Below are 12815 nucleotides of genomic sequence, written 5' to 3'. Positions count from 1 at the left end.
AAAACTATACTCTCAGTTAATACAACATGCAATTTTTAAAATGATAATTTTATATATTTAAGGAAAAAAGGTTTTCAATACCAGCCTATCGTGATAGTTTGTGCTTCCATCTGGGTCTCTTGCTGCTTCTGAAAACAGTCCAAGCACTAAAACAAAACAGCTAGCTATTTTTGCTAATAAGTAAATGTGTTGTTGGGAGTATGGAAAACAAAAACTCCCGATTATTACATCACAATCGGCGGACACTGGCCTCACTGAGCGACCCCAGCAAGCCTAGAAGTATCTAACACAAACCAACACTTAATGAAAATATAACACTCACAGACAGATGCTTCTATAGGCAGCTGAGAAGATATGAGAGGAGGTTATCATGCAGAAAAGTGTTTTCATCGTAGCTTTGCAACTCACTCTAAGTTAGCCCTGTTTATGTGACGTTTAGTAGGGAAAACGGAACGGTTTGGTTACGTTTGTAGTGTTCATTTACCAACAACGCCAAATCTTTTGTCTTACAAATACCTTATGTATTCACAAAAAAGGAGGTTAAAAAAACTATTTTCTGTGGGCGCTTCAGGCCTGTAAAAACTCTAACCAATCTTTACCGTTCGGTCCGAAGGGCATGGGTTGGTCAGAGTTCATTGTAGCTCCGCTGCTCTCACTGTATACTTTGAACATGGCTGAGAGTCGCAGAAAGCGAACCGCGTTCATGTTTATGAGAGAGAGGAGGAAAGACTTCTGTAGCGCCTACCGCTGTTAGCATCAGCAGAGTAAAGCTGGTCCACCCCTTCCTCCGCCACCCGCTGCAACATGCACAGCCAAAAAACACCCTCGGTGGGAACTTAACCATCTCACTCCTCAATGAACTTATACTGCTGAGAGCTCACATGCTGAGTTTGCAAAGACCACAGCACTTTGAGTGTCTTGTTACTGAAAAGTGCTATATAAGTAAACTTACCTTACCCTACTAAGTGGCACGGCGAGGGAGGAGTTACAGCGTTTTCAGGTTGCACCGCAGCCGGTGTAACGGAGATTGTAATTAGAACGTTGTAATGTCCATTCGTTATCATGTAAACAGGACCTAAGGTTGTCTTAGGGAATACACTACTACTCACCATCGAGAAAGCGTGAGTAAGTACACAAAAGACCGGTACAACCTTTTGTGTTGTACCGGAGGCTCCACTCGCAGCTTCTGGTCTGATTCAGGGTCAAAGATGTACTGTTGTACCATTGTGCATCTGTTTGCAGCCCATTTCACTATTTTCGTCATTCCATTGGGCAAGGTGGGAGTGTAAGCAGTGGGTTTGGGGTGGGGGGGAGAGCTCACATGCCAGCTACAGCCTTTCTGCATAAAAGTGACAGAGCCCCCTAACAACAGCTCATTCTGAAAGTAGCTCAAAGTAGGCCCGAACTGGGAAGGATAAATCCTCATCAATCTCTGAAGGTTTTTGAGCGCAAAATTGGGTAAACCTGTTTCACGTATAGCCCATTGACCACTCCTACATGTTTAAAAAAGACACTAATAGGTCCCCTTTAAAAAAAAAATATTCATCCCCTAAACCTAATTACTGATTGTGCTGCACTGGGCCTGGCAAATAACGGGCATCCAAACTTTTTTTTTGGCCCACTCTTCTTCTTGCAACATAGTTTGAATTCAGCCCACGATTGGAAGCATTTCAAGGCATGATAGCCTGCATAGGTCAGGCCACTCCACGTAATTCAGATTTAAATCAGGACAATGACTCGAATTCCTCCATTGTGTTTATTTTTTAAAGCCATTCAGAGGATTTGCTGGTGTGCTTCCGATCTTTCTCCCGCTGCAGGCAGTGACGCAGGTGCTGCTTTTCACTTTAGACCACAACAACTGACATTGTCCACTGGGATTCTCTGGTAAGGAACATAATTCATGGTTCCTTCATAGATAGCAGGTCACAGGCAGTCTATCTTTGCTGTGGACATCCAGTGAATAAAACAGAAATTGAATTGAAAGGCGTGGGTAAGCTAGGGTAAAAAATCGAAGAGATGATCTTTACATCCGAAAAATCTGCCATTATCATCTTAGATTTCTTTAGCTCAGAGCTTGATGTTTGGCTATTGAGATCTTTTATCCTACCTCATATTGTCAGTCAGGGTCTTTCCTGATGTACAGATCGGGTTGTTAATCTGGGCTGTGTGTTTTTTTTTTTCAGACAGGGCCAGTTTGGTTTGGATATTAAAATCTAAATCATTAAAATGATCATTCATCCTGTCACTGTGCTTTATTCCCTTTTTGGATTTACTCAGATCATCTTAGTTTGATGGCATAGCTGTTTTGATGATCCAGAACCTTCAAGAGCGACAAAAAAAATTATCAAAAATTGATGATGTACAAAGAGTAAATACTTTCTCCCGGCTGGAAGTAAATGTTCGTATTAAAATTGGGAACCCCACTGCTGGGCCTTCGGGATGGAAGGTGTTAAAGCCCGTAATAGCAGCGAGCTCTGTGAGTTCTCAGCTAACTTTTTTATGGCCCTTTAGCCCTCCATTGTCACATCTGTTACATAGCAGAGATTTTAATAGGACCGTTCGTTGTGAACTAATTCTTAAATAAATTCACTTCACCTTTTAATCTAATAACTATTCCTTCAGTTTTGCAGTGACTATAACAGCCTGCCTGATACAGACTGTGTGACAAAGCTTGTGTGTTAACATATGAAGCAATGCTCATTGACGTTCAGGCGTCAAAGGTGAGGTCAACGGCGCACCTGCTGGAATGGATTTGTTCTCTTTGAATCAAAGGCCTGTTTTAGCTGTAGCTCTAGTTCTCTCTAAAACTACAACTATAGTTTAAGAAATAAAAGCAAATATTTGATTGTGCAGAAATGCAACACTTTATGTGGAAATTTAAGCTCTGGCTTTTGAAACCACCATTTCAGGCAGTCGGGCTTAGTTGCAAATGATGACAGTGCTGATTTATCTTGTAATAAGAGCACTGAAGTCAGCAAAAAGCCTTAGCCCTGTAACCGAAAGTGACCTCAAGATGGCTGGATCTGATTCTGGGATCACTTAAAGGAGAAGGTCAAAGATTCACTGGGATTCAAGACCAATATCTGCAGTTTATGCTATTATTTATTATTTATTGGTAATCCTGAGCTGAACTAGCAGCCAAAAGGGACTTCAAACATGGAGACATATTTTAATACATCTGTGTTCACTGTAAGAACTCGTGCCATGTTTGTGATTTTGCCCACCGTGTCCCCATGCCTTCTCCAAGCTCTAATCATCCTCAGTATGTCCTCCTGTGTCAAGCCTGATTGTCTTCCTGCCTCCCCTGTTTGCTGCTTAAACACATCTCATGCCAGGTTAACCCTGCGGGATCATTTGCCCGATTTTTGCCCCCGAACTTCCCCTTCCCACATACACTGATTATCCGGATGGCACTTAAGATGATCTTAAGAGATATTCCTGCCATGTGTGGTGTGTTAAGCGGTCTTGTCTGCTCAGAAGGACGTCAGGACCACTCCAACCCTCAAATCGTGGATATTTAACATGTTTGGATTGTCTTCGCCTGATATCCTAGCACGTGTGGCGTTCCTGAGGACAAACGAGCACGCTGCGTGTTGCATGTGACGTGTGGCCAATCAGAAAGGTGAGGGAAACCCAGAGAAGGAAAAAAAAAACACACCTCACCTCTATATCAGATAGATATAGAAAATGTGGAGCCCCTGTTTGCACTGTTTCAGCTTCTTTAACTACCTCCATTTCTTTCTTTTTTTTATGCTTTTTCTCAGCTAAAATTAGTCCTAAAATTTTTTTGCAGTTGTTCTTCCTCGTTGGTCATGTTTATTTACTCTGAACTCACATTTAATCTCGAGAGGTTTTGCGAGATTTCCTGTCCCAACATCTGAATGATGTCGGTTTGTGTGTGGTGTGTTGCCGTTTGACTGGACACAACACACTGCATGAGCAGATCTGTTATATCTACATATTTGTTTTTTTTATCAGGTTTTGAGAATCGGTCGAGAACATTTCAATTTTGCCGTGTGATCAGTCTCTCTGCCAGATAATCAACTGCCTTGTATTAATAGATGTCACATGGTCCTTCTCTGCTCTCAGTTCCCTCCTTGTCTTTTGACCAAGTTCCCGCAGACTATTCCCTTTTCGCCTTGATGCGATTTTTCTACCGCCTCTCTAACAACTGGACACTGACCTTTGCTGCTCCTGCTGACATCCAATCCTTGTCTATTCCCTTGGCTACGTACCTCTGCACCTAATTTCCAACACCTATTTAACAATCTGTTGTAGCTAAGCTCAAAGGAAGAAGTTTTTGCTCCGTATGGTGTTTCAAAACAGAACCTTTTTTTTTTTGAGTCATTATGGCGAGAGTATTTGTTTTGATATATTTTTGGTGCCCTAATATGAACCCTGTTTCGATGAAAGAAAACGGAAAAGGTTTTTTCTTATACTTTGATGACGTCACAGAGTCGGCAGATGCGATCTCGATATTTAAGTGTCCATAAAGAGAACCAGCAAAGAGACATGAAGCTGGAGAACGTGAATCTGCAGCTAAGCATGCTAGAGTTAAGGCCACATGGGCTCAGATTGCTCCTTCTCATTGAGCCTGAGATGTTTAATGCCCATAGATTAATGGATATAAATGGTCTACAGCTCATTTATCATCGGTCTTGTACTCAAACCTGAAATCCTTATTTTTGAGGGCACATAAACACAGAATCAGGCACGAACCAGCTTTACTGAGCACAGAAATCTTAACAAAAAACAATTTTTTGCTTTGCTTGGCTTTTTAATTTCCTCCTAATGAAGAGAGACATAGTGACAGAAAATTTATGTTGGCTATTGCATTTTTTTTTTTTTTTTACAAACATTCAGAATCAAATATACAAAATAAAGGTAAGGTAAAAGTTACATGAGAATTAAACAGAACCATCATTTTTTTTTTTAAATCCTACATTTTTTGTGCATCAGTTAACAGTGATCAGTTATTTTTTACATTTGTGGTGGAGTTTCACACGTGAATTTATCCTATTGAGACAAACCAAAATTGCCTCTAGTAATAGTTTGAAAAATCTTTGTGTTAAAATGTAATCTAATAGATATTTTGTAGCACTAAATAACACAGGCTGTACTTTTCCTGAACTTAAAACGTAACTGTCCACAAACCTTTCAGGAGGTTACTTTCTGCATCTTACCGGGTAATTTCATTAAACTAACCTGAAAAGCTCAATTAAAAGTTCCAGAAAGTACCTATGAAGTTCTGGAACAGGTTTTGGAAAGTCCTTTCTGAGTTCAATTACAAGCTGTAATATGTTGTATGGTACCAAATATTTGAGCAACATTGTCAGGGGCACATTAATGCTTCTCTATCAGTGGGTCTCAGTTATTGGTTGCAAGCCTCCTGATCTTCATTGTAACAGATTTGATGGCGTACGGCACGCCACTCTGCCGCCAGGTGTCCCAAAGGATGTGTGTCCTCTTCCCTTTGTTCAGGTCCTCGTCTTCGGGGGAACCGTTGAGGTTCGCCAGCCCGCATTGGTTGAACCACCACCCTGTGTGGTTGTGCAGGATGCTGCAGCTCTCCACCGTCCTGTTGGCCAAGCTGCATGAAGGGTTGCACCCGTCGTTGTCCACGTCCGAGGCGCTAAACGGAGCCGTGTCCTGGTTCTGCTCCTGATCGTAGCCACGAAAAGCATCACCTGCACAGAAACACACACACGCACGCACATAACGCCGCGTAATCGATGACTTATAAGAAACAGTACACAGTTGGGAAAGAATTGCAGTTGATTGACTTCTATACCGGCGCTGCCTGCATATCTGCCCAGGTGGATTCTGAAGAACTGGGTTTCGTTATCAAGGCGGAAGTCATCATAGGATGCATAGGACGTGACGTCGTTGTTGGACACTAGAGCTACGTGAAGTTGGAAGCGAGCATCTTTCTGGTTGACGATGTGAAAAACCTTCTTTAGACCCAACCAGTGTTCCCCTACAGACGCAAACAAAGAGAAACGTCGATCAGACTCCCCGAGATAAATTACAAATAATCCAACTGGAGAAATAATTTGAATTGATCTTTTCCCTTTCTAGCTGTTTTATAACTTGATAAATAAAAAAGGTTTTGAGGTAAACCTCTTCAAAATAATTAACGCATCCACGACCTGCAAGGTTTCCAAAGCCATCGACGTAACCAGCCCAGGATCGTTTGAAGTCATTCAATCCATCAGTCCTCCTCTGCATCACGGTCCACCCGCCTTCCATGTAGTCCATCTCACAGAAGACCTGCAGAACATAATTTTTCAGGGTCTGAATGATGATATTAGCAGACCGGAAATGACTAAGTTCATTTTGTACCTCGAAAGAAGAATCCGTTTCCTCTGGATGGATTATGTAGATCCCACTGGGGATCTTCGGGACAACGGACGTCAGGCTGTCCTTGATGTCGCTGCAATCTCGTCCTAATTGATAAGACCGATTCAAGAAAAGGTTTTGATCCGTTGTCACTAACGAAGATGTTGGGTTACCTTTGGGAAAATAATCACTTTGAATACTAACAACACCTGTTTACACATCTGCCTAGGCTTAGTGAGTCACGCAGTTATTAAATCATTGAGGGTTTGGATTCTTTTGTTACCTGATTTGTCAGTATTTCTCACGAGCAAAAGCACCATTTTTTTTCATAAATTTAGTTAAGCACAGAATAATTCATACCCCTAGCAGATTCTGTTTCGAAATTGCTTTTATTCAACCAAAAGTTTGTTACTGACGGGAAATAAGGCAGGAATATCTCAAAAGACATTGAAGCCATTTAAAATTTCTATTCATATGTTATTTAAAATGGCATGTTAAAAAGGATTTATACCATCCTTGTTAATCACAGGAAAAACCATTGTGTGCATTACAGCAATCAAACCTTTCTTATAACTGCTGAACAGCTTTTTGCACGTCACCACAAGGATTTTGACGATTTATTGTTGATGAGGAGCTCCAAGTGTTTAGCGATTGGAAAGCCTTCCTGCCATCACCCTAATCAGTTTAACTCAGGACTCTGGTTGGGCCTCTCTAAAATGTCGACATGAGATAAGATTCCCTGAAACCACCAGGGGAACGGATAAGTTTTGGCTTCACATTAGAAATATTAATTATTTGTTCCATTGACTAAGATTCGCCTCTGCCTTATTAGGTTTGTGTAAAACTTTTACATACGTTTCAAAATAGCTTCATTACATATGGTGCCTTTCATGATATTCATCCTTCTTGAACCTTTTCACATTTTGTCACAAAATGATCACAAACTGAAATGTACTCATTCAGACTTTATACAATGGAAAATAACTAAATAGTGCACAATTGTGTCATGATACAAAGACAATATGTTTTTTTTTTTTGCTATTTTCTAAAACTAAAATCTCAAAAATGTGGTTTGCCTTTATATTCGGGACAACTGAGCCTGTACTTAGTAGAACCACCTTTCGCTGTGATTACAACAGCAGGTCTTTTGTTGGATCTCTCAACCAGCTTTGTACGTCTGGAGACTAACGTTTTGGCCAAAGTCTCCGTCCAATTGGTCAGAAAGTGTGTGAAGGCATAAATCGCAGTTGATTTTAGAGCTTGACGTTTACTGATTTGACCATGAGAATGAAAAATTAATATGCTTTGTTATAATCTAGCTGTTTAGATCGTCTGTCCTTAAAGGCGAACCTCCACTGCTGCAGTCTTGAATTATTTGCAGCCTCTCACAAACTTTCCCAGGTAACCCAATATTTAGCTGCCCATGCTGAGGAAAAGCATCTCCATAGCAGGATGCTTCCACCACCAGGCATTACTGTGGAGACAGTGTGTTCAGGGTAATGTTCAGGGCTAGTTTTGGTCAGAAAGTTCTTATCTGATCAGATCACCTTCTGCTGTGCTCCTTGATCTTCATGTTTGTTCTTTGATTTTCTGCAACAAAACTCAAAACGTATGTGGCTGCTCTGGACTGTTGTAGAGAGGTGTATAAGGGGTTGAATACAAATGCACATAAATCCCATTTATGTATCGCATAAAATCCCCAAAAAAAGCAATGAAGTTTGTGGTTGTAATGTGACACTTTGGGCAAAAGTTCAAAATGTTAACTTTGTAGCACTGTATGATTAATGCTGGAACCCGTGGGTTACCGTGGGATTGCACAGGTTTTATCGAGTACATCTCGCTGTTGCTTCTCTGGACCTCGGAGCTCAGCGTCTGCACTTTGCTCATCAGTTCTGTGACCTGGAGACGAGACACAGCAGAACTCACAACGGGCCCGTTCGATCCCTTCACAGACTGCAATAAGCCAGAAAATCCAAACCAGGTTTTACCTGACTGCTCAGGGCGTCCAGAGCTCTCTGCTGCTCCTCCATCACGTCCCTGATCAGTTTCCGGGTGCTGCGTCCAAACGCCAGCAGAGACTGTTGCAACTGGCCTGCAGACACAGAAACAGACACGCCTAGCAACACGTGTCGATAATAGAGCTAGCAAAATTACGAGAACAGAAAAAATCACTTCACCACAGATCGAGTGTTTCTCATCCCGGAGGAGCTTGACGGCAATGTCACATGGGATGGAGCAAGCATCGTGATCTTTGGCCTGCCTAAAAGCCTTTTGGTCTTTGACCGGTGCGTCAGACAGTTCCTCACTGCCAGTCTCTGATTGGTTTAAACGTCCAATGATACCTTCAGTCTCATGAGAAAGAAACAGAAGAACACATAAAGTTTGATCAGACAGCATGCTTTGGTCATGTCTTCCTGCTATACAATGAAATAACTGGTTACATAAAGTAGGACTGGATGACATAGAAAAAAAAAGCATATCGATAAAATAGAAATCAGATTGATTGATATTGATAATTATCAAAAAATTAAAAATATATATATTTTAAGTGCAGTTCTAGCCATTTTATGATGTTGCTTAATGACCTATTTTTTTTTTAAATACAGGTCACTGAATTCAAACAACCCTTTACTCACCCTAATTTTTACCAAAACACATGCTCTCTGAACTCTTAGAAACTTGGTGACGGAGCTCTCCTGGGTTTGCAATTGTGATTGGCTGCGATTGGTTGGAAGGATGTAATAACTGTAGTATTAACCTACATAAAGACTAGAATGCAAAAGGTAGGAAAACTGTTCTTCTATTTAACTTCATATTGACTCCTGTTTTCGATTTGAATAACTGGTCTATCGATCGATATATATTGTTACTGAATTATTGTCCAGCCCTAAAATAAAGTAACTTTGGAACATTTTCACCCCGTTTTTTTTTTAGTTTTGCCACTAAATGTTGCTGTTTGTTTTACAAACTGTGCTTCGTAATGTTATACTCAGATAATAAACCTCAGATAATAAGCAAATAATTGAAAGGATACAAGAGAGCTTTCAGTTTATTTAAATAATCCAACAAAGGATTTTGTTGGATTATTTAAATAGCCATACATTAATGCACAGTGGTTAAGTACCTGAGTACAAAATGACTGGTTTGCAGAACGGAAGTATAGGCTGGTATGATAAAAGGACACGAACTGGCAAAGAGCCAAAATAACCTGGCGCCAGCTGAGACAAATATTAGTTGGGATAAACATTATGTGTTATCACAATTCCATTAAGTTATCATATCCTGTCTAAGATTGTCTGAAGTGAAGATTCCCTTGGAGCTTCACAATTCATACATCTTAGATTAAAATATTGTGCTTTCTATTTGGGACTAAGTTTTTACTTGATAAAAACACTGTATTTATTGAACAAAAATTTAAAATAGTCTTTCTTACTTTCTATTTGCTTTCTAGGATGTAACTCATTTCTCCAAACACTGACGCATACATACAGAATGAAGCAGCTCTCAGGGTCTGGTCCGCATCACCATGCCCTCTATAAATCCCAACAAACATTTAATAACACCCAAAATTAGAAAACGAATAACAATTTTCAACATGCATATGATACGTACTGTGGAGAAAACCAGCTGAGGCAAGAGCAGCAGGAGGACAGTTGTTGACTGCATCATCTCAGTCCAACTGGGATGATTTCCTCTTGAAGCAAGGGGGCGGAGCTCGTTCTACCAGCAGATGCTTCTTCATTTATACCGATAATTCTACCACAAATCTATCCACATCTACAGTTTATGCTCCACAACTCCTTTTTTTCCACTTTCTCTCACACGTGACAGTGGGAGTGACTTACAGCTGTTACTCCCACTTTCTTGTAAAACTCTCATTACGTCGTCCCTGTTTGAGAATGTAGTCGATAAAAGTCGGGTCGTGTTTCCCAGAAGGAGCTGGAGGTGCCGATTCCAGTTTCGTGTCGGCGTTATTATTACTCAGTGGTGTGTAACCAGGCATTGTTGTTTTAAGGGTTACTTCCTGACATCCACATGAGAAACAGATGTGGGTAAGGAAAAATGTGCAACTTGTTTTATTGAACCCCCTTGTCCCTGCGTGGGAGCTGTAGGGTGCAGATAGGGCAGCGTGTCTTTGTTCCTTGTGCTCATATTTCCTCCGATCCTGAACACTGAGTCATAAGTCTTCAAGACGGTCAGACCAATTACTCCAGTTAACTGGGCCTTTAAACAGCAAAGACAGCAGAAAAGCAAAAGAACAGCAGCAAAGTGCCACGCAGAGGCCAGCTGGAGTGTGTTGCTTCCTTGGAAAATGCTGCCGTGAGTGCCAGCAGTAAAGGACTCTTTGCTGTTCTAGGCCTCTGTCTGCAGCCATGGTCCAAAGGAGGAATGTGGGGGGGGGGACCATGGCGCTGTAGCCTCAGGGACCCCCACATCTGTGCAATGTTACATGCTGGTCTGAAACCGTGTGCATGTCAATAATGGGTGACCTCATGAAAATCAAGGAATTAAACCAGTGGACTTAAGCTTTATAAGAGACCATACTGAACAAATCTCTTAATGTTTAGAACAGCTGAAGAAATGTCAAATCACACAGTGCTCTGCAAAGGTATGGCCCCTTGATTTTGTCACAGAGCATCTTTAAGCTTTGGTGTATTTTTAAACGTTTTATATTTCAGGGGATGGACCAAAACAAAATAGTAAGCAACTGTGAAGTGGTACCATAATGGTCAACGGTTGTCAAAGATTTTTCCTTTGATACGTCTAAATAAAATCCACTTCAACTAAATGCAGTATGTTGATGAGACATGACAAAGTGTGCAAAAGTTCAAGGGATCTGAATATTAGAATATTAGATTGCGTTTTTTTAAGTTTAACTATGTTATCTCGAAGGAGGAGTCTTTTCCACCAATTCCCAAATAGTCTAGTTTCTAATGTAAGCTAGCATATTTTAAAGCAATTAAATTTTTGTTGTATTTTTCATGCTTTAACTACAATAGTCAAAAAGACTGCTTTTACACTGTTAAAATGAGAGCTATGCTGATGACGTCGAACAAAGAAAGATCATAAAATTTTCAATACAGAGATGCTAGCAACAGAGAGGGTAATGCTAGTTTGCTGGCTAGCTAACAGTCGTAGTAAAGGGCAAGCTGCAGCGTAGCTTTATTTGGCATGGTGCTTCAATACTAGTAAAATCTTTTCTGAATGTGTCTTTTTTTCTTCATCTTTTCAGGTAGAATTGCAAAATATCCTTTTTGTTTTCATGTGTTATAAAGGAAGAAACTGTAGCAAATACATAGTGCAAAAGTTAAGAACTGTACCAAATTTGACTTTTTATCCCATTATGAAAGTTCATTTGAGTTAATGGCACAACCAACGGATAAAAAAACAATGTCTGTGGACATTTCTGTTTGCTGTGGTGAATAGAGGTACTGTCTTATGTGACTTGTAGAGGGCAATGCTGCATTTTATCACACCCCAATATTTAGACGGTTTTCTCTACTTGGTTGGTTTAGGGGCTGTACGAGGATTAGCTCACCCAGGGCCCTGTACATGCAAGAACCGTCACTGAAAACAGCTGTCCACTATTAATATTACTTTAAATCTTTCCAGTGGATACCAGTGCTCTCAACTTAACATTTAACAATCTGATGTAATTTGCAGAAATAAAATGAGGCCAATCTGTCATACTGTGTTCTTTTGGTGTGAATAGATCACTGCTAATTAGTTGTCCTTCAATGTTATTACAGTTCCAGGAGGAGGTTAATAACTCTATTTATCATGGGGGAAAAATGGTATGAAAGAAATGTAATTTATTATTAAAAAAAACAATTGTTATAAATCTATTCATGTCTACTAAGTTGATCACAAAACATGTCTTTATTTTCTTTCAGATTTTATTAAGTTGGCAAATTGTTGCACGAGAGAAACAACACTCAGGTAATACCCGAGAAACATTAACAGGATTTAATTCCCATTTTGTTTTTAGAGAAATAACATGGAAATAACTAAAATGAAAATACAAAAGGAAGGAACTTGAAAACTAGACACTGCCATCTATTGTTCACAGGAGTGTATCACAGTAATGTCCAGCAATCTGTTGCTAAACCTGTGTTCTGCATGCAACAAGCTATATTAACAAAGCTGGTCAGGATTTTTATCAATAGCTCAACTAAAATGTGACAAATGAGGCTAAAAGGTGTGGCAAAATGAGAAAATACTAATGCAATTTAGAATACTGAATTTATCATCCTAAACATTAGCAGAATCACTCGTATTCTATCTACTGTATGCTGCATGGCTGTGCTATCTGTGTTTTAATTGCACTAGAGTACAATAGAAATATTCTTTATATTGTTCCACACTGGTGAAATTTGGGTGTACCAGCAGCAAAGCGTAAGGAAACTAGAAGCATGCAGAGAAATAGACGGGTAAACATATAAAATCAAAAATACAGTATGGGCAAATTTACAACG

At 40.1% G+C, this 12815-nt stretch overlaps 1 protein-coding gene across 1 annotated transcript; it reads right to left on the bottom strand.

Annotated features, from left to right (window-relative positions):
• Positions 1 to 4975: 4975 nt before the first annotated feature.
• Positions 4976 to 10218, bottom strand: LOC118556486 (angiopoietin-related protein 5-like). Its single transcript, XM_036143102.1, has 8 exons — positions 9952 to 10218; positions 8517 to 8688; positions 8328 to 8431; positions 8145 to 8238; positions 6343 to 6446; positions 6150 to 6270; positions 5792 to 5977; positions 4976 to 5687 (listed from the first exon to the last, which is right to left on the bottom strand). The coding sequence occupies exons 1-8, from the start codon at positions 10006 to 10008 to the stop codon at positions 5368 to 5370; spliced, it is 1158 nt and encodes a 385-aa protein (XP_035998995.1). The 5' UTR covers positions 10009 to 10218; the 3' UTR covers positions 4976 to 5367.
• Positions 10219 to 12815: the final 2597 nt, after the last annotated feature.

The sequence above is a fragment of the Fundulus heteroclitus genome, chromosome 11 (assembly GCF_011125445.2).
Source record: "Fundulus heteroclitus isolate FHET01 chromosome 11, MU-UCD_Fhet_4.1, whole genome shotgun sequence".
In the NCBI taxonomy this organism is placed as follows: Eukaryota; Metazoa; Chordata; class Actinopteri; order Cyprinodontiformes; family Fundulidae; genus Fundulus; species Fundulus heteroclitus.
The sequence above is the reverse complement of the archived record's forward strand: the minus strand, read 5'-3'. Positions and strand labels throughout refer to the sequence as shown.